The 25,465-nt window shown below is 39.1% G+C and overlaps 1 protein-coding gene across 2 annotated transcripts in view; it reads right to left on the bottom strand.

The window, feature by feature from the left end:
* GCG (glucagon) overlaps window positions 1–25,236 on the bottom strand; it is a 28,539-nt gene extending 3,303 nt beyond the window's left edge. The window contains exons 1-5 of one of the 2 annotated variants that reach the window (XM_078681653.1): window positions 25,123–25,236; window positions 19,344–19,444; window positions 13,923–14,084; window positions 8,471–8,605; window positions 1,528–1,671 (exon numbers count right to left, since the gene is read on the bottom strand). In XM_078681653.1, the coding sequence (XP_078537779.1) occupies window positions 1,528–1,671; window positions 8,471–8,605; window positions 13,923–14,084; window positions 19,344–19,441 (539 nt within the window). In that variant the 5' untranslated portion in view covers window positions 19,442–19,444; window positions 25,123–25,236. The remainder of the gene's footprint in view (window positions 1–1,527; window positions 1,672–8,470; window positions 8,606–13,922; window positions 14,085–19,343; window positions 19,445–25,122) is intronic. The other variant, XM_078681654.1, reaches the window with a different exon arrangement.
* Between the last annotated feature and the right edge of the window lie 229 nt (window positions 25,237–25,465).

Below are 25,465 nucleotides of genomic sequence, written 5' to 3'. Positions count from 1 at the left end.
CACCGAGAACTGTTTTGAGTACTCCTGTTGCCCATGGGGAATTCCTAGTTTCCTTTTGAACCCACATAATTCTACTATAGCAATTTATTCTATTTTTGTGTGTTCTAGTGCCTTAATCTCCAAAGAAAGAGTTTGTCAAAAAATGAAAATAGAAATCGATAAATGCACTAATTAAAAACTAGAATAATACTAATATTAATATCATAGAAAGGACTGTGTATCCATATGTAGGAGAGGAGGCAGCTTAGTGTTGGTGCTCTATGTCTGTGGTGGACAAGTGTTTTTACAGTACGGATAGAGGGAAATAGTGGCAGTGATGGAACGCTTGAAGGAAGGACATGGCATGATGTTCTATTATGGCTCTCATTATGAATGGGCCGGTAATCAGAATTTATCCAGGGCACTAAATGCCGTCCAATTAAATGTTTCTCCCTGATAATGGTGAGTAGCATGGAAATTTGGTGCGTACTTACTATATATAATCTGGTATTTACCAGGCATGCCCCCCCAAATAAAACCTAATATCAGGTTTGTCCTGCTATTTATTAATGGAATGCAATTTTTTATCACATACTCATAAAACATATCCAATTCATCCACCAACTCATAATAGGAGCCATAAATGGATTATTTGGATTCCTTTATTTTCAGTGGCTAGATCTATATGAGCATTTGTAAGATATACATATATCATATTTTTTAAAGGTGTGGCAACCTGGAGTGCTTTTGTTTGATATAAATGTTATTCCTCTGTAGTTTAGTGCTTCCTTTTTTCTCTTATAGACATGGGGTGTTAATGTTCTAATTTGATTTAATATTACACTGTCAAACTTCTCAATTGAAGACAACTGCTATGGAGAGAGTAAATTAACTACTTGGTGAGTGGCAAAGTGATGAATCAAGTCAAGTCTAACACATTTTTCAGACACCATGGGTTATCCAGGACAATAAAGCAGAATGGATTTTATTGAAAGGAAGATCATTCCACTATTTTATTCCTATTGGTTGAATCAATTTTCATCCTGAGTTTTCCTTTTTTAAAAGGAAACATGTACCTCTTTGGATTGAGGTCTCAATAAAGAATACCGCTCATGGATTTTGAAATGTGTGTGTCAGAGTAGGAGAGGAAGAGGTAGAATGTACAAAAGGCACAGCTGTGGCATCATAACACATTTATTGAAGAACACAATGATATAGTTAATTCGGCTATCTATTACCATCAGAACAAGAAACTGCTGAGGGCGATGTAGAGGTTTATATGACTGATGAGAATATTAGCATTCTGACCTTTGCTGTTGGTGCACAATAACCAAAGATAGCAAAGAATTAGGTTAGTGAAGGTTTGTCATACAAGTCAGATGTGAATAATGGAAAGCTGTAATTTGCAGCTCTGAGGGGTGCCTGTTTTGAAATGATGTGGCCCTCCATTCTAATTTCAGCAGTTTTAAAATATAATTATTTGAATTCCTGGATACTCACAGCTTGGGAATTTTTAATGACATATAAAAATGCAATTAATATTCATACCTCTCAGTAACTTTTGTGTTGATTAACCAATTTAAGAATTCCTTTGCAGCAATAGTATCCAGAACTTTATTGATATCGCTTGTAAAGCTGCCATCAGCATGTCTTCTGCCCATGTCTTCTGATGCAGTATTTTCTTCTGAGAAACTTTAGAAAGTTGAAATTTCATCAGAAATTTCATCATATAGTGCTAAGGGCCATAACATACTTTCGAACAATGACCTAATGAAATTAGGCTAATACATTTATGCAAAATATCTTCTGAGGATAAATGCCCAATGAAGACTTTTAAATGTCTTGACATGTGTTTGCTACCAATCACTGATCTTAGATATCCCTGATGCTAGTCTAATAAACTGACACACATCACACAATTAACCTCAGTATCATAAGTGATTGTGGAATAATCCATGCTCAATACGGCTCATACCGACTAGCGTGCTCTTATTTCTTGACAAAATATTGCTGTGTTCCAGACATTAAATTTGCAACAATATAATCATCTTCCTGAAATAATATGAAGCAAGGATTATGCTTCCTTGATTTACATAATAGAAAACAGACTGTCCTAATCACATTTATAATACAAATGTGTAATTAGAGAGTTATGGTTTATTCATGCAATGACATTGATTGGCTTTATGCATCTTGGCAGTGCAGTTATGCTACAGAAATCACATTTTCTCCAAGCAATGTAACTTAACTACTATTTTGGTCTAGAATTTGGGAGATACAATTAATGTCAACACTATAACGTTAATAGAATTGGCAAATAAAGGGTCAAATTTACAATCACATTTCAACTATCTATTTCACTTTTGATACATGTAGGATGTGAACTATTGAGTGCCAGACTGAGTTAAAATAATCTACAGAACTTCACACCTTCTAATGCCTTTTAATGTTCCTACTTAGGCCATCTGCCAGACACACGCTTCAAAAGTACACAAACAAAATAACAAAGAAGGAGGGGAGTGAAATTCTCAACATGTGTGATCGGGACTTTGGCAATGAACAGATCTTCTATAAACTGGTGTGCCTTAGAAGGAGGACTAATGTGTGCTCTGTGGGACATTCTAGAATATTTCCAGGAAAAGGTAATGGAATGCATTTATTAAGTACTGGACTGAATTGATTTTAGGCGGGTTGAGAGTGGAAGAAATGGCCATTTACCTAACAGGATACCCTCGCCATGTTGGATTTTGTTTTGCATTTTTGACAGAGAATTTTGATTCCAGTAGATCGCCAATGAAAGGCAATCACTTAATTGTACTGTGGAAAAGATGGGTGTGAGGTATGTGGTAATTATTTTGGGATTAGGTTCAACCTAGCAATGACTCGTTACTCATTAATTTAAAACATACTTAATTGTAGTACAGGACTTCGGGGCCAGAATCAATCCAGAAAAATAAGGAACTCTTCCTGTCACCTGCAGAAAGAGTTCCTGCTTCCTGCCACAAGTAATGTTGGATTTTGTAACTCTGGAAAGCAATTTCTTTACCTGTTCTACAGGAAATTTTAGATGTGCAACTGCCAGAACACCTGGAAGTTGGTGGAATTTGATTCCTGTGATCTATATGCTCAGGACCTGGGTGTTAGCCAAAACAACTCTAAAAAACTGCATATTATTTATTTCTTAGAATACTGCCTGAATGATTTTTTTAATTTTCAAACCTACAGTAACTTTCATAATTTAGACACTGATTCAAAATATCAGCTGTCAAACCATTCTGGACCCACAACTTCAAGAAACAAGTCTATTCTTCTGCTTGAGACACAAAAACATAGGGGTGCAAAATAATCTACAAGGGCTTTAAACTCTTGTTTCCCTATCTGTGGAATTCCCTTCCATGTGCCAGTCATATGACTGATATACTCAGCTTTTATTTGGAATTAGGGTTCCCTGGGAAAGATGTTAAAAATTATGTATAATAAATAATAATAAACCCCTTACACCTGATGGAGTTTTCACCTCTGCAGTACCATATGGGTTCAAGTCGATAGACTGATATTTCCAAGCTGGAAATACAGTGCTGGCTTGATCTGCATCCATGTTTCACTTTTCCTCGGGGATCATGCATAACTACCAGAACCACAGAACACACAGCTGCTTTGATTTCTTCGAAATAAGGGTATTTTTGGTCCTTCAACCAGAATTTCTGACCAAACATTTGATCAGCTTTCATTCATGGATACCTCTTCCTTGCAGGAGGTTTTTGTGCCTAGGCAAAGTGACTTCAAGTCCCGTCAACTAAATTTAAAAATAAATTTTATGTGCATAGCATTTCAGCTTGACCTACTGGATCTGGTTTGAACTGACAAATCAAACTCCATAAAGAGACGGTCCACCATTGTCAATCCACCCGGTTCATCTTCAATTCTTTCTAGGTGGCTTGACTTGGCTCCTGCTCTGCCTAAACTCCAGAATGTATGACTAGGTGCAATTGTTTATCCTCTGTCCACTCGGCATACCCTTCAAAACTATTTTCCTTCCATTACAAAATCCATGAATAAGATAGAAAGCAGTGTTGAGATACGTAACAAAGACAAAGTGCAGAGGAATCCCTGATAGAAGTGAAAGGTGATACATTTATAAAATAAGTCAATGTAAAGGCTAAATAGCTGGATACATACTTTTGTTCAGTACTCAAAATCGTACTCAATGTTGGAGTTTACACATGAACTGGTAAAAGTAATAGAATTTAGGTTTCTGATGGCATGATCAGCATAAATTAAACTTGGATATAAAAGAGAAGCAGAAAAATAAATAGTGGTATTTATACAAAAAATTAGTTCAACTGCTCCCAAATGATGTGAAAGCTTTAAAGGATTGGAGAAAGGTGTATGGAATGCAATTTAACAAAAAAGGGAGAAACAAAAAATCTTCAAAATGCAGGTCACTTCAGACAAATGCAGTGGTGGAGGTATGAATGGAAGCAATTAAGATGAATTAATATAAACAACACATGCTTCATATAACAAAGTAGCACACTGGCGAGGGCTAACTTGTTTGCTAAGTGCTCTGAAGACCTGACAGCCTTCAGAAACTGACATAGTCAGAGCCATTACGACTATAGGACTACTAGAACATTTCACCCACGGATGGCAGAATGTTTCAAATTTGAGTGGGAGAAACAGAACGACAAACTTTGGAATGTTGGAATGTTGGAATAGAAGGCCTTTCAACATTTTAATGGGCTAATATAGCCATGGAGCCCAATGTAGCAGGTTCTACTGGACATTAAAGGCCCACTCCAGGAGTAAATGCTGAAGGCCTTTAACAAGGAAGCAGGCATTTAATGGCCAGTAGAGCCCACTACAGAGGACTCTAAGACTATTAGAACATTCTGCCCGAGAGGCAGTAGTGCAAAAGTGTCTCAAAGGGGCTCACAACGATGCCCCTAAGTCTTCCAGTCAGTGATATTTTGTAGCTAATAGAATGGCTGTCAAAGTTGATGCTTTTTAATAGTTTAAAGCAATATTTTGGGGGAAAAAAGATTTCAAGAAAGCTAATAGAATTATAGAGGATTCATAAAGAGCTCTTTGCATGCTGAAAAAAGTCATTGTTTATGTTTCACTGCATTAACTAGACTTGTGCCATGTAACTACCTGATATGATATAATATGTACCTACTCTTTACTGCGATCTTGAAAACATATATCTGAGAACTAATTAATTAGCTCTACAATATGCAGCAATAGCCTGTAGACCCTATGATGAACATATGCTTTATGTCACATCGCATAGACAATATATGGAGCTGGAAATAAAGTTGACCATACATTTTGAGCTACCATTTGCATACTTAGATAGGACATGGACGTTTTGGCAGCTTCCTTTCATACATTAAGCTATTTTTAATTTTAACTTAAAAAAGCATACACAATTGTACATTCACAAGGTTTTTCTGATGTTACTAGTTTGGCTGCAGCTGTGGTCTATAGCAGAGTTCTCCAGTCAGGCCTGGAGGGCCTGTTCCATGCCAGATTTTTAGCATATCCCTCTTTGGATGAATGAAGATATCTCAAAAATCTGGAATGGATTGGGTCCTCCAGGACCGACTTTTGAGAACCATTGTATATAGTGAAAAACTACTCAAGTGAAAATGCTTTTGCATCAACAATTTGTACAAGAAAATAGTGTATTGAAAAAGCATTAGACCACTAAAGCTCATGCTTTTGAGACATATATTGCAAATAATCTGGACCACAAATCCCCTACATATTATGATGATCATTTAAAGAAAAAGTAATTAAAAGTGCTTTGAAAGTTGAAAACTGTTACCAACTGGCTTGGGTCTTAGATGGTGGTAGGGGAGGGCTTTACAGCAGGAGTGACAATGTCCAAAAACTACACAGTAACATGGACATGGATAAGATAAGCATATCTTATCAAAAATGTAGCTAGAAAGAAAAGTGGGGCATCAAGAGCAGGGTGGGAGCCAAACGAGTAAATGGAAGGGGCTCGTGAGGACATTAACTAGAGTGGAGGAGGTGAGAGAGGGATTACCTACATACAAAAATCGAAGGAAACATGTCAAGGAGACTAGGAAGGTGGATTGTGATCAACGTTGGATGTAGACTGGATAATTGATGAGCATTCAGGGGGGGCTACAGAGAAAAGGCAAAGGAGGTAATAGTAGAAGGAAGATATTAACTAGATTGAGAAAATAAGTGGTGCAAAGGGGTTTTCCCCCCATCAGCCCCTTCGGAGTGTGTGACCTGCGTGGAGCTGCCCCTGTCACGAGTGCAGGTGTGGAGGATGGCTGCATGCAGGCCCAGCACCAACCTTGTTAGGAGCGCATCCTCTGCCAGCACTGCCCCCACTCGGCGATCCGATGATGTAATCAAAAGACTACAGAACGCACTGGAAACCATTCGTTTTGAGTATTTCCTAGAAACAAGGTAAATGTCTCCTCCTGTGACAGTTCAGGGATGGCAGAGAGTCACTGGTGGAAAGGAAAGAGTTTCTCTTTTCCCACAGTGTCTTTTTGCAGTGTCTTCCTGCTGAGCGATTGTGGGTGGGGCCACAATCGTGTAGCGGGAATGCAGTCACTAGGCCACCAGGGATCTTCTTTCCTTTCGGGGATCAAGCCCTTTAGGCAAGGGTCTCTCCCCTTTATTTTGGGAAATATTTTGGTCGTTTCTGCCCCCTTGGGGCTGATCAGCCAAGTTTTTGGACAGATCTGCCCCCAAGGGGGAAGGGGCAGAAAACACACTAGACATCAAGGATAATTGTTTGCGCAATTCTGGGAGTGGCCCCTTTGGCGAGGATCACTCCCCTTTTATTTGGGCACATAGTATGGCCAATTCTGCACCCCTTGGGGGCAGATAGGTCAGAATTTCAGGTCACTCAACCCCCAAGGGGGCAGAAAGCCACTAGACACTAGGGAAAGTTTTTTTGTGTGTGTGTGAACTGGAGGTTGGCTGAGGGTCTGTGTGAACTGGTATTGGATGTATGATGGTACAACGCATGCTTTTACAACGCGTACCGTTACCACGCAGGTTTTACAACGCAAGTCGTTACAACGACTTGCATTGGGGGGCGCTGGATAGTGGAATAGTTTAATTTACTATTCCAACTCCAGTCCCCGTGGATAGTAGGGAAGGTGTTGGATAGTAAATTAAACTATTCCCTATCCTAGAGCACCCTCCAGCGCAAGTTGTTGTAACGACTTTTGTTGTAAAACCTGCGTTGTAATGGTACCGCGTTGTAAAAGTTTCGTTGTAAAGGATGTTCCCCCTGGTATTTGGCTGAATGTATGTGTCCTGGCATTTGGCTGGCGGTGTGTGTGAACTGATGCTTGCCAATGTTGTCAGTCAATATTCGTCAGATAGATGTTAGACTTTTTTTCCATTTCATCATTGCAGTGTATCTTATTAACCTTAGGCAATATGAAGCTAAAGTACAAAAGTACATAACAACCATAATAGGAGTGTTTGGAACCAGTTACTTGGTAGTTACTGTAAAATTGGAACTTTTTTCTAAAAAAAAATTAGAAATTAAATGATACAGTAACAACAATGTTGAAACAAAAACTAGAAAAGTGGCTAGACGAAAATAAAACATATAAAATAATTGATATTTTGTGGTTCAAATATAGATGTTGGGGTTGGAGCAGCAGACAAGTTTAAAGACAATTTTATTGTTGGATTTGGGATATCTTAAGGGGTTAGGGTGAAGGTTAGAGTAACATATGGGGTGAGGGAAGATAAGCATTAAGGTGTAGGGTAGAGGTGATGTGTAGAGTTAGTATTGAGTTAGTAGTTAGTGAATGTGTGGCAAAGAATAAGGGACCATGTAAGAAAAAGGCTCATGGTTAGGGCTGGAGTAATGGTTATATCAAGTATGGGGCCAGATTCATGGTTAGGGTAAAGCAAGGAGGTTAAGAGTACTTTGACAGAGGGGTGTGATATGATTATATTAACAGAATGTGCAGGGGATGGAATAAGAAAAATGTGAATGAGAATAGTGGCATGTAGAATGGTATAAGAATATTCGCAAAAAACATTAGGAGACAGCATATTATAAAGGAAACCTTTTATGTTTAGTAATAAGCAGGGAGAACAAGGTTGGGATTCGTTTAAAGGTTTATATTTCACTAATGTAGTGTTACATTTGGACTTTTTATGCCTCTAAATTCTTATATCTTCCATAAACATACATGCCATCCACGAGTTATTTCCTTAACCTTTTTTTAGCTTTAGTTTTCCATCTCGATTTTTATATTTATTTTTTAACATGCAATCTTTTAATCACCCCACAAGAGAATATCCCAGTCGTGTTGATTCGTTTTCACTAAGCTCCACTCTTCATAATGGAAGCACAACACACTGGGTGAACATACTTATTCTTAAACAGGGCATGCACACCGTAAGACATTCTATTTTCCTCTGACAGAACACACATTTTTAATTTTTCTAAATCCAGTCTATTGATACTTACTCTCGTCGCCCTCGGCCGTTCACTAACCAAGCAATAAATTCCTTTGCAGCCTGCTTTTCGAGGTAAGAGCTGATATCACTGGTGAGGGTTCCATCTGCATGCCTCTCGTATTCAGCATGGCGCCTCGTAACACCACTTTAATGAAGAAACAGAGAAACCATCAGTACTCCATCTCACTGTTCATATTACATTCAGTGAACGTGACTTTTACAGTAACTGCATAATGCCTGGGATTTTACTTATCATGGTTTTGTGATTCACCTTACCATGTACAATAAGAAACTTATAAGTGCTGCCGCTTTTATTATGTATTTAAACTTTCCACCAAATTGGCATTCCCACACAAGAAAAAGAAATCCACAGGTGTAAAAGGGGAAGGAATCTTAATGGGAGTGGGAGCTGTCAAAGTTTATGGAAAAGGAACTTACTGGCAGATGCATCAAAGTTACGTTTTGCGAGTCCTTAATAGCGAATTTTAAGGAATCGCTATTAAAGACTCGCAAAACGGGATGCATGTAGGAATCGCAATGTTATTAGCGATTCCTAAATATTCCTTATTAGCGATTCGGTAATAGCTAATCGCTAATAAGGAATGGCTTTCCCATTCATTCCTATGGGCCTTTAGGCCCATAGGAATGAATGGGAAAGCCATTCCTTATTAGCGATTAGCTATTACCGAATCGCTAATGTTCCGCTATTTTAAGGGTGCCAGGGTGTCCAAAGGACACCCTGTTGCACCCCAGAAATGGACCTGTGCACAAATGTTACACACACACACATGCCCTAAGGGCATGAGTGTGCGCAACATGTAACTTTGAAAAATGTACAAAAGTGCATTTTTCAAAGTTTTAGCAAATTACCACGAAGTTCAACTTCATGGTAATTTGCTCCCCCTATTAGCGAATTCGCTATTTTTTTGGGTTTCATGCATTGCATTTAAGGAATCTCATTTTGGGATTCCTTAAATGCAAGAGCAATTTAAGAAATCGCTATTTAGAGATTCCTTAAATTGCGATTTCTGCATTTGGGATGATGCACCCCAATTGCAATAATACCGGGAGCAAACGGCCAGATTCTGAGAATCTGCCCGTTTGCTCCCGGTATTTTCTTTGATGCATCTGCCTGATAATATTAAAATCTCATCGGTTAAACTGATTACATACAATTGTACAGCTTTCTTCAGGTCAAAGGCTCATCGAGAGATCTTTAATAGGGTACCAGCAATATTTGAGTCTGTTGGAGGGGAGGCATATGGATGTGAAATAAAAAACATAATTAAACAATAAATTGATGATTCCTCTTGAGTCCTCCAAATCTGGGTTTTAAGATACAAGTTCTTTGTGGAGTAGCCAAGAGTATTCCCTGAATCTGTCCAGCTTTGGGTAAAGTTGTATAGTAAGGCGGCAAAGGATGTTTACCATATGGGGCTACAACTCTCTTTACAGTGATATTCAAGAGTTAGTCTGACAATCTGCGAAGCTCTAAGTCATCCTTCTAAACTGTTTTTCACTCAGGCATTGAAATATTTACAATGTTTTTTACAGGAAAAAACCCTAGTTAAGAATTTTGCGTTGATGTGGCGAACTGTGGGACACACTCAAAAAGCTGTTGGGTATGTGTTTTTGTATCTAGAAGTCACTTCTGGGTTATAGAATTGTGCTGTTTTTCCTATAGTCCATTACACCAACCATTACTACCAAGAGAGATGGGTGCTGTATTTCTCTGATTATATAATGCAGCTGCCCCAGGGGGGTCTTAAAAACTGTTTTATTCTCTGCCATCAGCGCGGCCCGTGGAGGGAGTTCCGTGGGGCAGAAAGGTGGGGCGAGGGAGGGGCAGGGTGGGGGGAGCTGAACCCCGGAATATGGATAATGTGAGGTAAGTAAACAATTTAATAAATAAAACTAATTTCGTAGCGCGCCCTGCATCTCGTTTTGCGATGCAGGGCATGCTACGAAATTCGTTTTATTAATTTGATTGTTTACTTACCTGCAATAATCCATATTCTGGTGTTTACCACTCCCCACCCTGCCCCTCCCCCGCCTGCCTGCCCCATGGAACTTCCTCCACGGGCCGCGGCTGAGAACAGCCCCTTGCAAATGAGCTCTGCTGAATGCTTCAGAGTAATTCTCCGTACTTCACGTGTTGTTCTTTCACTACATAGGAAGGACAATTGTTTTTATCACTTCAGGGTAAACACAGAGATTTCCGCATGAAATACATCGGCTAGAGACTAAAAGATCTAAGCTAGTGGTCTTCAAACCTTTTGATGCCAAGACCCGCTTGTCAAAATTTTTTAGGCGTAACGACCCCCTTCTTACAAAATGTTTTAGAACCTGGTACTCATCATCAACAACTATTGACAACCATAAACGCCCCCAATTACCAGAGAAACTATTTTTTTATGGTAGGGAAAAATATTAAGCCGTGTATAGCATACCAAAGGTCAGTGAGGGTGGGGTGCAGTCAAAAGTGTAGGTAAAAACACAGGGCCTCATTTATGAGGAATTGGGGTAGGGCAGCGCAGCAAGCCTACTTGCTGCGCTGCTCTATGCCAATGTAAAAGGGCAAGAATGCACCGTTTTTATGAAATTCGGTGCATTCCTGTCCTTTTCCCTTGCACTGGCGCACAAACTGCTGCCTAGTACCAACATGGACAGAATTGTTTTTGAACAGGACGGGGCACCTTGCTTCACAAAAACAACCCCAAGAGGCAGAATGCAGCACACATGGAACGGGGAAAGAATGAGGAGAAATAAAAACATTTCTCCTCATTACGCCTCCGTGGGGGAGGCGTCTGTTTTTGGAGTTGCCTCAGGGTTACATGATTTTTTTAATATGGGGCAGCATCAAAATCTATAAGTGTTGCGTGGCAACCCCATGCAAAGTCGATTGAACACCTCCTTGACACAGAGTAAGGCAATGCAGTGACTTGCGCTGCTATGTTTTACTCTATATTTTGAGGTCATGCAGAGACTTGCAAGGTGAATTTGCACCGCTTCATAGGTATGGCTGAGACGCTTCCGCCACCGGAGGGTCATAAAAAGTGACGCTCTGGCAATGCAAGCCTCTCATAAATAAGCCCAAAAATATTCTGTACACTTTTTAAGTCTTTCACCATCAGGCATCTACATAAATTAATGGGCAGCGCAAATGAAAAATAAATTTAAAAAATTGTTACTCAGTATGAAATGCACTGTAGTTAATGCCCTTCAGAGGTTTGTGTGTAAGCAGAGCGCCACAGAATTAAATCTTAATTGGTGCAGTGGAGGATAGTGATGCGTATTTTTAGTGCTACCAGGTCACCGCCTGTGAAAGAAAGCACTGTGAATATATAAGTCATCATTTTATACTTGCATTAACACAGTGTAAGATAGAATACTGCAAAATGGGCAAATAGTTTTGTAATAAAATGGTGCTTCCAACATGTAGATTTTAGTAATACCAGAGCATATGTAATGCAATTTTGTTTTTACATAGCTTTCCCTTCAAAACCTCTTTAGGGGTACAAAGGGATATGTAAATGCAGTTAAAATTAAGAGGACGCACTTCCCAGTCCAGTTGTTAACTCTTTGCACTTAAACTCACAAAAACATATCTTTGTCATCACAAAGCTTGGAGTGATTTGATCAACAAAAGCCAGAAGCGCTCCCAAGCATCCATTACACTTGCAGATTAACTGATAAGATGCATTTGCATTTCATTCAGGCAGGCAGTTGATAATGATCTTAATTAGCCATCCCAGGATGGCTGTCTTTTTCCAAAAGGAAAGCAAATGTTTTTGATTGCATGGACAAGTAAAGCTGGGGAATGCGCAACCGCCATCCCAGGACTCCACTGCCCCCCGAGGGTCGCTCCCCACAGGTTGAAGACCTCTGGTCTAAGCGGACCCTGTAGACTTTCAGAATGGGATGCCACTCATCAGAATTTACCTCTTTTGGTTCAGACTCAAACTGTAGAGAATGCTAGGCCCGGATTAGTTATTGTTTGGGTGCTATTATGCAAATCTAGCCATAAATTGTTTTAACTGTGCACCAACCTGAAAGTGTGCTGGGTCACGTGATGTATAGCCTGTATGCTTTCTTCTGAGGACCCGCACAATATTATTAATCTTTCACCTACAGGACATTGCACCTAGCTTGTTTATTTTACCAGGAATTTAGGGTGTGGTGACCTTTTCAAACAACAAACTATCCAGCTATCAAAAAAATCACATCTACAAGACGAATAACAATGTGCATTTGTGACCATAAATGTTTTTAGGCGAAAGAAATATTAAAGGAATTCTTTTTATTTTGTATAACAAAAAGAATTATAGAAATTATAAAAACATACATAATTGGTTGGACTCATAACCATGGAAAAGGGGAGTCGAGACAAGCCCTGGACACCACAAAGAATCCAACCAGATCCATTATTTCAAACGTTGACATGTGTTTATCAGTGGCACTAGAAGAGATAGTTACTGCAAAATCTCTTGGATCCAGGTTTGAAATGAAGCTTTCGAAAATACAAGTTCATGTGAGTTTAGGTATTTGAAACTGCAAATGGCTAAGCAGTATTGGGCTGAATTCTGACACAGAATTCACTTTCTCCCACTTGTGCCACCTGACCTCACAGGCTACTACCATCTTATCCACTACCTGTTCAAACTGCCAAATGCTGGCATTCTGCTGGAAATCCGGAAGTATTCATCTATTTTTATATCTTGTCATTTCATATTAAAGTATATGTGACAAAAAACAGCTGTCTAATATCGATCATTCCTATTTCTCAAATTTCATTTCATTGCCTTAATCCTCTCTTATATTACTGACATTTAATGACCTACCATTAAGGACTATTAAAGTCACTATGACACCTTAAATTTGTGTTTCTAGTTTATGTTATCCTTACTTGCATTGAACACATGTAGGCTATAGAAACGTGGGATTGCACCAGCTGCAAGGAATACGAGTGCCAGAGGGTGTTTACTATGCCTTTTGTTTGTTTGAGGTCAATAAGAGATTAATGCTTAACTCAACTGTTTAAAAGAACATCGTATTGTATGTGTATTTGTATTTCCATCTAAAACTTTTTAATAAAATATTTCAACACAAAAAAAGAACATCGTATAATTTACATGGATTTAATGTATTGTTACATTTTACGATGACAGCAATAATGTATCAAAAGATAAAAAAACGAATATTGTGGCTTGTTCTAGTTGATTTCGTTCAGTAGGTTTGAAATTGTGCAATCAAACACCTTGTAGTATTTGCAGATATATAAAAAAAAATTGTCATCTCTTAATGTCAGAATTATGGACTGCTATATTACACTAGTTTCCGTTATATAACACACATTCAGTTGTTACTTTAGTCTTACACCTCTGCTCGCATTCTGCAGCTATTAGCCCTGATTTTGAGTACTATGTTTAAGATAGCTAATTGATGACATTAAACATACTTACCCGCTTCTTTTGGTGCTCATTAACCACTGGACAAAATCTTGAGCTCGCCTGTTGTCTAGATATTTGCTGTAATCGCTTGTGAATGTGCCTTGAGAATGGCGTTTGACCTCATTGAGCTGTCTGGAATCATCTAATGGCGCATTCTGAGAAGCTGCGAATGACCTTATAGCAAAATAAGAAAACAGTATTACTCTCAGAGTAAGCAAAAATATGGGAACACAAATTCTTGTTGATGACAATTAAGACATCAAGTCTATTTCTAACATTGCACATTTAATCAGTTTGAACATATATCGCAGGACATTACAAAGTATTGCTTTATGACAATTGTAGAAGAGTAGAGGTATTTAGGCACATGAAGAATAAGTTGGTACTGGAAATGTGACTTTTCAGGTAATAATTAATTTTGCAATATTTTGAATATCTTTCTTGGGAGAAACATAATAATATGTGAATTGTACTATGTACTGGGAAGATTTGTTACAAATTATATATTTTGCAATCTTCAATCTTAATGGTGATTACGTTTTATAGAATTATATAACAGGCCTCAACTGCTGTCAGTCTTCAGGCGTATGAATTACTTTTTTTCAAGTAGATCACAGCCTTTTACAGTTTTTAGTATCAAAGACTGTTAATTGCCCCATAAACCCAGAAATGTCTGTTTTTTTCTAACCTGAAAGATTGAGAAAAACTGGTTTATTACCCAAGCACTGTGCAGTCAGATCTCTCTGTTCCATTGTTCATCTATGAATAATAAGTACGTAGTACCACCTTTATACACATGTTGTGTTACAGAACTGACTGAGTCTACACTATACTGTCCGTTTCAGATGACCCTGTAACCAAGGCACTTATTTATTTATTTATTTATTATTTAAATCAGAAATGCTTAACACAAATTGCGCTGACAGAAGATGCAGCTGTCATGATGGAATCCAGACATTGAGTATGAAGGGGAACAGTTATGAATGGATACATATAGCTACAGTATTGTATTGTGTTGTACTGTATTGTGCTTGCATGTCTATTGCACTTCCTACCCCAGGCGAGGAATTTAAGCATTTGTGGTGAGGATCACACTTGTCTGGTTAATCCAGTAGTTACTGTTTTTTTTAGGTCAGGCTTTCGAGACCTCTTGTATATACTTTAGTATATACTTCTTTGAGGGTTTGTTTTAGTGTCCTTTAAAAATCCTTTCTTGCTAGTGGTCAATCCTTCCTATTTGTCTCTCCATTTTGTCAGTTGCTTACTCCGGATGGGAAGTGCCCGAGTACTTGTACCCTTCTCCTTGTTCAATTATAGCATCTGTTTAAGGAATCTTTGCCCAAGAGCATTTAACAACAACTGTTGGATGCTTTCAGTCACTCAGAGGTCCCATTTTGTAAATAGGACTGTAAATGATGTTCTTATCTGCTTACATTGCTGTGCATTCAAAGACAGAGTTCAAATTTTAGAGGCTTTTTCCGAGGGAGCCTGTTTCTGCTCCTACCGCTGCCACTTTGAAGCACCTGAACTGCCCTGCCGCCTGTTATGTGCAGTGTGCAATGCCTATTGGGACATGCAGTTTCTCATCACATGCAGGAGACTGCTGCTCGCAAACAGAGTGCACTGAAAATGTGGGTACTGTAGTATTTGTCCTAGCATCGGCAAAATGGACAATGAGACAATTAATAGGTACTCGCATGGATCTTCTTCTATTACTGAGGCCGAATCATTCCCACCATAATCCGAATATTTGACTTCCCTCATGGAAATAGATCTAGACGTTCTTTACACGTTTGACAGTGACAGATGGACGGAGCCCGGTGTAGTCCCTCTTTTATGTTCATGCTTAGTACCCTGGAGGGTGCAATTACCATCTGCGTTGTCAGGCAATACATTACCCTCCATAGCAATTGCTCATAGCTGTAACTCTGTCTGTCCTTGCAGACGGCGCTACTAACAGACTGGTCACATATTGCATAGTTAACATTAAGTAATGCTCTTCACGCTCTGGGACAGGTTTCTACCTATTACTTATGTGCCTCTGTGCTATTTCTCAGGAGGATGGTGGATGTCCGTGCCACACTCAGCTGTGCGCCTATATCTACAGTGAGTGTGCGGATCGCTCCCTCTGCCAAGTGCCTGTTTGATCCCCTTGCCAATCTCAGTTAGTGGCCTTTCACAGCTTCAGAAGATCACGCCACGGGCTTCTCTCAATGATGGGGCAGGGGGGCCTTTACGATACTCTGCCCAGTATAGGGTAGACAGTTGCAGGAAACTGAACCTTATTGGCTCCCATGTCCTAGGAGCAGTTACATGGAGTGGAGCCCATGGGCCTGGTGTGGTCACTGCTTCCAGAGACTCCACAATTGCTGTTTGACTGTGGTGCTCCTTCTGTGAGTTTGGGGGCCTGGCACAGGTCTACCCTTCACCTTCTCCCCAGATTCTGGAGAATGTGCCAGTCATTGAAATTGTTCATGTAAAAATAAGTTTAACATAGCTATCTAGGACTCATTGTAAAATAATGCTCTGGAGTTTCCTTAACCCCAATGAAAGCTAACCTAAGCACACAAACCCTCCTCCAGATGCAAATCATATTGACTTGTGACAATCCACAAATATTCTAACCTAAAGTATACACACGCCAAAATCTGTCCACATTCCCATTCCTCACATCACGAAAGTTATTCAAACAAGATCAGCAATGAGTCAAGACAATTACAACCCGTTTGCTAAAATAACGTTCTTTTCGCATATGGCGCTTTAGCTAGGGGAAAACTTTGCTTACTCTTCATAAATGTTCTTATACAGTGCACAGTGCAATGTGATTAGGCTCAAGCTACCCCACAAGGATAAGCAAACCGAGGTGCATGCAAACCAAGTCTGCATCAACAGGACTCACTCACAAGGAATAATTAAAGGCTTGATGGGTGGTGTTGTCCAGATTGGTGGGGGCGGGGCTTTTGAAAGCTGTATCACCGCATACAGAAGGGGAGAACCACATTTTGATGATTATCGCTGCTGCTATTTTTCATACTGAGGAACATTTTACTTATCCGAACCCGACCAGTTATTAGCCTTTTGTTCCTAGAAATGAAGCATTTCCATCACATTTTCTATGTTGTTATTACAAGCACTGCACCCAAGTTGCAAGTTGAAGTCTGGGAATTTATGTATTCCACATTTATCTTAGATGCCAATTCAATGATGTCTATCCTTTAGAAAGATTATCACACACAGACGCATGCCTGCCAAGTTTGAAATAGATTTAGGGGGAGACTTAGGAAAAAGTCATGCAAAGCAGCGCAGCCCCAAACAAGGCGAATTTCGTTGCATGCACTGCATCACCAAATGCGATGAGGGTGATGCAATGCGTGCAACGAAATTCGTTTTATTTATTTATATGTTTACTTACCTGTTAAACTCCGTAATCCATACATTACTACCCCCCACCCTGCCCCTCCCCCTCCCCATGTCACCGCCCGGCAGGTACTCCCACTAGCGGCCGCGGCTGCCTTCCTGTACAAAATACTATGCTCAACAAAAGGTAAGCTTTTCCCACTTTGTAAAGGGCGCAGTTTTCTCATGCTAAACCCAATCTACTTTATTTAGTAAATTGGGTTTAGCGTGAAAAACCTTGGGTGGTTGCATGGGAATGCCCACGTACCACCCTTGGTACGCCCCCATGGCGCAAAGTAACGCGAAGCAGCTCAATGCGCTGCTTCGCATTACTTTTACGCTATTTCCAGCGCTAAACAAGTTTATTGCTGGAAAGTAAATTACAAAAAAAGATTTTGCGTCATTTTACGTTACTTTTGTGAATCAAACACAGTGCAATAGCTTAGTAACTCTCCCCCTTGGTGTCATACGAACTTACACTCACGCAATCACATTCATACAAGCATGTTTAAACCAGTGTGTTCATTTTCCAGTCATTTGTCATATTGGCACTATACTGATACACATATGAGCATCTTTTGTCATTTCCGATACCACAAGGGTTTAATCAGGATCTTCTAGTTTAATGCATCTTGCTCCCATGACTTTGTGATGATTTGTTATCCATCCAAACATGCATACAACCCTAAACTGACAGACGGTGTTTAAATCCCAATTAGTGACGCTTTTACTAGAACTTCATGCTTACTTTGCTCAATTCCACCCTGCTGCATAAAACCTGAAATATTCCTAGTGCACACATCACATCGATAACCGAGGTACCCGTAGTAATCGGGGATTCAACATATTTAACACCGCCAGAGATTCTTAAAGGCCAAAAACATACCGATCAGAAACGCTGGTCTATTCATACATTTTATGACATTTCTGTTCATGATGTTGTACCTTGATTTTTCCTTCAGTTGACCACTTTCTAGTGTATGATAATATACTTTGCTTTTTCGGTGAATGTGATCGTGATGGACAATGCATATCAGTACTCATCTCTGTGCCTAATAGTGTGAACTCTTCTTTGTTAAAGAAATACACTTTTTTACATTTTTAAGAGACGTTATCATTAAATAGCACGGAAACCCGCCCTTGGCTGTGTGTGGCTGTTCTTCAGTGGTACGTGAAGTAACAGTAGATGTTGTAGCACCCAGAATGATTTGCTGCATGGCTAAATACTTATAAGATCCCAAAGTTGCAAACTACTAGCAATACCAATACTTGTTCTTGTTGTTGAGATTAGCTTGTGTTCTCAAGGAAACCATTCTATGCATTACTCAAATTTTCTATGGTAAACTGAATTAATAGGAGTAAGATGAAATCATCAGTGGGGACTATGTGAGTTAATGCAGGTTGCTGGTGGGCTAATAGAAACGGTAGGAAAGCAATCCTTTGTTATTTAAGACAAGGGCAATTTTTCATGAGTATAAAGAATACTGTCAAAGACACACTTGAATCGAGTCTAAGTATATTTCTAAAACATTATATACATCAGAAATAAACGTTTAACAGCAGATGGGATCGAACTCGCATGCAAATTCGAGATGCAAATAATCAATCTTTAATGTATACTTCAACATTTGGAGCTAAAGGGTTGTACAAATGTTTTAATTTAGGGTGTTCGAGGGGACTAGACTGAGGAGCGTGAAGGACGAGAACTTGGAGATAGTTCACTAGTTGCAATCTTTCAATAAAAAAACTGTTTTCTTTTAAACAAGAGAATGGTTCAATTTACGAAGCAAATATTTTATTCCATTTTGCCATTCATGAAATAAGTCCATTTTATGTAAAGTTTAAGGATTTAATTGTGAAAGTCATTCGGGGAAATTAAAATAATATTATTTATTCTCGTGCTTGATAAAGCAATTGATTTAAAGAAGAATGTGCATATTAAAAAAAATTCTAAATTGATCCGAGGAAAGTTTACATAAATGTGGATACATTTACATTAATAAAGTAGTTTGTAGTTAGAACATGTTATACTCAAACCTGGATTTGTCTTCTGTGTCTTCAAGAGGGTTCTGGTAGCTGCTTTGTATGAACATTAAAAGCATACCGGCCACACAGCAAATGGTTTTCATCTCCATCTTCTGGGACATAAATTGATACAGTTTAATGTTAGAAAATGTTTCCGCATTTTTAAGCATCACGCTTTGTTTACAACATAGAAAGGGAAATAAAGCAGTAGAGTAAAAACAAGATAAAATAGAAAAACTGACTGCACCATATTGTGCAGCGCAGGACGTGGCATGTATTTTAAATAACTGTTCAGCCTTTCTCGTGTGCTACAAAATTCATCAGACCTGTATTATGGGCGGTGGTTTGTAGTTTGCATGCTGTTAATGTGTATCAGCACATTTTGCTGCAACTATGTTTCATTAAATGAACCTGAACATCCCGGATCCGTGTTTGCTTGCCAGCCTCTATTACGACAGTAGGTTTCAAGTGTACAATATAAGAGTAATATGGTGATTATGAAAACAGGGAAGATAATATTAAACCAACCCCGTGCACTTGGGATGAGAGGTCAGTGCTTCTGAAAGGTAAGATTTAAAGAAGCTGAAGTTCACCAAGTAACTCTTCAATTACCAAGTATGTTCTCTCAAACTGTAATTAGGGGGTGTTGAGGCAACACCAGTTTATCCGAGCTCTACAGTTCAAATTCATCAGGAACTTCTAAATGGTTATACCGTCTAAACAAAGAACTCTCACAGCCCTGATATTGAGTGTTCTTTTATGATACTGATTCACTAACGTTTTTGCATAGGTAAGTGTGACTTACTCTAAAACATTTAGGAGTCAACCAGAATATTACAGAATAGTAGTTGGGATTGGGAAATGCCCAAAAAGGTATTTCTCATACTACAAACTATGGTCAAGCATAAATTGTGTGTTTCTAGATCCATGAGACTACTGAATGAAAATGCTGTGTATCTATCACAGATGCATTGTATGCCCACGCATTACATGAACAGATTTTTGGGTGATACCTCTTCGATAGCACACAGTTGATTACAGGGAAGGGGGAGACATTCATTCTTTGCAGTTCTACATTGCTCATTGAAAAAAAAGATGGATATTGAGCAGAAAGATATTTTTAAGGGAGTGTGTATAGATTTTTAATATATTATATGTAATATATAATATATATATATGTATTACAAGCTGCTCCAAGCGTACTCCTGAACCATGAGGGAGTGGAGCACTGTGTCGGCAGAGGGCACTGGCTATTGAATAGCGTAGGAAATTCATTAAAGATGGTCACTAGGGGTTAGAGTTGCTTGTTGAATAAATATTTATCTCTGCAAGTAGTTTGGCCCTGAGTAAGCATCTTTACTGCTTTCCCTGCATCATATGCTTAATCAACTAAATATTGAAGAATGCCTTCACAAATCTTCCAACAATTCAGTAGGTAACATCAAATTTCAAGCTCAACTGGTAAGGCAAAGAACACATGCATTATGACCTGACTGCGTCCCTGTGCAAGATTTGCTTTTGAACCACCTATATTAAATATGCTTTTCAAAATTAGCATGAAAGGCTGTTTTGTCAACTTCATACAGATTGTATAATTAGGAAATAAGTTTTCAGCCCAGATGCCTTCATCACGTTTAATGGTCGTTATATTTCAAAGGGTTCTTTATACAGTATCACAACAGAAACGCTATCATGGTCTTTCAAATGATCTTTTCTTGAAATCAGGACATTACACATGTGTGGTCACGCTGATTAACCAATGCTGCTATAAAGTTAAGATGGTCAGAGATGGAGTCAATAAAGCAATGTTTCTTGACTCAGTCTCGTTCCCCCATCCCCTTTCTTTTGAGGACAAAGACAAGCACTGATGTGTAGACTGTGATTTGGAAGCCTCAAGGAAAGTGGAATATTTTGCATTAAAAATTGCTAAGCCCAGGGCTTCACAGTCCAGGAAGCGGGTACTCAACTATGTCTCCATGCATGACACAATCTTTCATCCTGTTTAGGTAGCTGCTATTTTTATTATGAATCTGATGACATGAAGGTTGTTTAATACTTGCTCTGCTCTCCTGATTTAAAGTTCAAAATAGCCTGAGTTTTCAGTTTACAGTCGGGGAAATGTGGACACCGATCAGTAACGAAGAACCCACGCTATGACAGTGTTAGAGCAGCATGAATGATGCCTCTTGCAGTCAAGGGTGTGTTGAAAGTACAGTACAACCAAGTGCATGGGTTTGAACAACGATCTATAGAAAATTGCTTCCTAGTCTTACCCCAGGTGTCTGATGGCTAATTAATTGCAGTAAGTAATACTATGGCTCAGTGTGTAAATCAGACACCTTTTATCTGCTCTGTTCAGGGAGCAATAGACTGCTGCAATAGAAATGAAATATGTGTGTGTTGCTACAGGTTAACAGGGTCAGCTGTTCCGTTACTAATGGGAGGGCCAAGTAACGTTTGAGGAGGGAGACAGTGCATTTTGGTGGTGTACAGCGTCTGAGGAAGGCTTTTATAGCTGAAATGCATTACGCAGCGCCACAACGTGAATTAAAGGTTTCTGATGAAATCCCCGCTGTGTCCTTGGTATACTTTCAGTAAAGTGGTCTTCTCCTTCATATTTACGTGCCTGCCAGGAGCACGTTTCAAGGACCCGTCCAGTGAAGAGTCCGGGATTTCAGCTGGCAACAAACTCTGCATAAATCAAGTTATTGATACTCCCGAGACCGCCACGAGAACAGGCCACGCAAGCGGCTGCTGCCAGGAGGCAGCCTGTGACTTCACGGGGGGGGGGGGGGGGGGGGGGGGGGAGTGCTCACTGCAGCTGCTCTCCACGGCCCGGCCTGAACTGTAATTGTGGCTTGGGCGTTGGGGACCGGAGGAAACCCTAACACGCAAGTAAGGACGGCACCTGCCACTACATGGCCCCCCCTCACAAGGCACCTCAAGCGTGCATTTGAAGCGCAAAAACTTACCCTGTTACGATGGTATATTCTGCTGCATTCTGGTAGCTGTGGTCCCACATTGAAGCACAGCTGCTACAGGTTAACAGGGTCAGCTGCTCCGTTACTAATGGGAGGGCCAAGTAACGTTTGAGGAGGGAGACGGTGCATTCTGGTGGTGTACAGCGTCTGAGGAAGGCTTTTATAGCTGAAATGCATTACGCAGCGCCACAACGTGAATTAAAGGTTTCTGATGGAATCCCCGCTGTGTCCTTGGTCTACTTTCAGTAAAGTGGTCTTCTCCTTCATATATATATATATATATATATATATATATATATATATATATATATATATAATACACACATATATATATGTATATATATATATATATATTTATTTCCCATATATGAATGTATATACAGTATGCACAGTATGCACAGTAGAATGCATTTTTGCTACCTCTGCTCTCCAGACGATGCTGGGGACTAGTAAAACAGCAAGATAGGATAGTAGGTGTGGCAACTTTTCACCAAATCTTCAAGCCCAAGGTCTGTGCCACAGAGAGATGTATCTCTGACAGCACAATACTGCAGCAAGGAGCAATATTTCATGTTTCATCACAATGTTGTCACCTGACAAACCCATAGGCTCCATTTCCTATCACACACATTTCGCATAGAGGGGACATATTTTAAATATCCTAATGTCACAATCGAGACTTTTCTTTTACTGAGATTAATTGAGGCTCCAATCATCATCCAAAAGAGAATTGTTATATTTGTTTGGACATAAAGCACACCATCAATTTCCTTTGTAGCCTGCACAGACTTTATAACAATAAAATAGTCACCAGGATAATGACGTTGTTGCATTTTGGATTATTTTTTAGCACATCTGTGGAACGGTCTTTATTATAAATGTGATAATAATATAAATGCACTGCACCAAGGCACTGGACCTAAAGAATGGTCTATATATTTAACAGGGCAAATAGATATTCCACATCTCTAACAAATTCAGCAAGTGTAGTTATATCGAAGCAATCGCTTTCCTTTGATTGTCATGCCTTTTCTGCCTTCTGTTCGGTATACCGACAATTGTTACAAATCTAATCATTTCTATTTGATATCTAATAGCGTGCCTTTTCCTAATATTGGATAAAAGGACTATAGTAACCGTTCTTAATTTCAACTAAGGGTGTTGCATGTTTGCGTTCAATAATCCTAGACTGTCACGTTGCATTAATATTGCTGAACTCTATTTATTTAATTAATGTTCTTTTGAAACCTTCAGCGTTTGCTTGATTATGTGGATTTTGCAAACAAAGAACAAGACAACTCACAGTTTGCAACATAGCAGCCAAGAAAGAATGCCTATTGAGTTTGCCTTTAGACCATGGGCCATATCACATAAAGCGAGCTCTGTAGGCGCTAAGTTTAGACTCAGACAGTTTTGGGCTGACTGGTGCCTTAAGTAGTTGAAAAGAGGAAGCAGCGCAATTTTACCACCATATATAGTGGAAATGGTTACTTATCCTGGGAACTTTAAAGTCATGTGCTGCTTTTGCCTGGAAATGGAGCAGCAGGTGTTGGCATATCTTAAGTAAAGAACAACACATGAAATAATAACATTCGCAAAGAGACATAATAGCACATTAAAAACACAACTGAACTAAACATGACAGTGCATCACTATAAAAAGTCAAAATAGAACACTACTAACCAACTGTAATACAAGGCAACAAAACCACATTGCAAGAAAGTAGGACAAAAACAGCAGCATAAAAAGCAGCAGAGCACATACCCACCTCAACAAAGTACCACCCAACAAATATGCACAAATGTTCTTGTCACATATCACCACCTCCAGAATTCTGTTTCAATAAAAAATAGTGAAAGGTGCTTGGATCAAGCACTGCCTTAACTTGTTAACTTGCCACCAAGGACATGAGATGTTTTGTGATCTAGCCCAAATTGAAGGGCCGAGTGGTTGTTTTATTGTCTGTAAGTTTTAAGGAAAAAAATCCGAAATAAACGTTATATCTATTGATAGAGCGCAAGGAACAGTTTTGTAACAAAAACTTTGTGCCTGCAATAGACAGGGTTAGATACTTTTGGATACGTCAAAATAACTTTACAAATGAACTTCACAGGGAAGAATGAAGGAATAAAATATCCATGTGACGCATAGATTGTGTTTACCTAGAATGTTAGAAAGGCAATTCATTTACTGTTAGCAGATCGGCCAATGCAACAAACTACTCAATGCAAAATGTTTATTATGTTTAATATCGATATGTTAAAGTGTGGAGATCAGTTGCACAGTTTCTTAAATCGTGGGACATTCTCGGGCTATTACGTTTCCGTATTTAATTATTGGAAAATGGAGGTAATCGAATTTTCGAGTTGTATTAAACATGCTCAAACCTAGGAGTTCACATCCCATCTCCATTTCCAATATAGTTAATATATAAAATATACTTTGGAAATATACGGTGTGTGTAGTTTTTTGAAGGTGTTAGTACCTAGTCATTTTATATTTGACTGTCTATCAGGAGGGAAAAAGTGTGTTGATAAAACTGAATACATATATTTCCATAGAAAAATTGCCCATGATAAATTGGTGTTTGTGCCTCTTCATATGTCAATATTTCAAAGCAATTAAGGTTTCACTTAGTTACTAAAACCTGGAGGTCAGCTTCTCAGTTATGGGCAAAACTACAACGAGTTCATTTTCAAGCACTCATTCCATAATATATATTGCAAAGAAAAAGACTAGGATAATTCTGTCGACGATCCACTCTCTTTAAAGGCAAGACTATTCCCACAAATATCTAAAGAGCTTCTTACCTTCTTGAACTGTGATGGGTGTTGCAGGTAGGGGGGAAAGAGTACAACTCTTTCTTCTGGAACTTTGGAAAGTCTTCTGATCCTGAGAGATGTCTGTCTGCTCCAGCCACACAGCTTTTTATAGGGTTCAGCTTCAGTGAGCATTCGCCGGAGTGCATTATTTCTGACATAGATAACATGATTCACGTATTTACCCATGTTTACATCTGACTGCTTTTTATTCAATTTCAGCATCACAGATGACTGGGAAATGATTTCAAGCAATTGCACACATTGGAACGCTTCCTCCGTGGCATTATATTTCTATTTGCAATGAGCCCTTAATGGAGGCTCGATAGAAAGG

The sequence above is a fragment of the Lissotriton helveticus genome, chromosome 3_1, assembly GCF_964261635.1.
Source record: "Lissotriton helveticus chromosome 3_1, aLisHel1.1, whole genome shotgun sequence".
NCBI lineage: Eukaryota > Metazoa > Chordata > Amphibia > Caudata > Salamandridae > Lissotriton > Lissotriton helveticus.
This window is presented reverse-complemented; position numbering and strand designations above follow the sequence as displayed.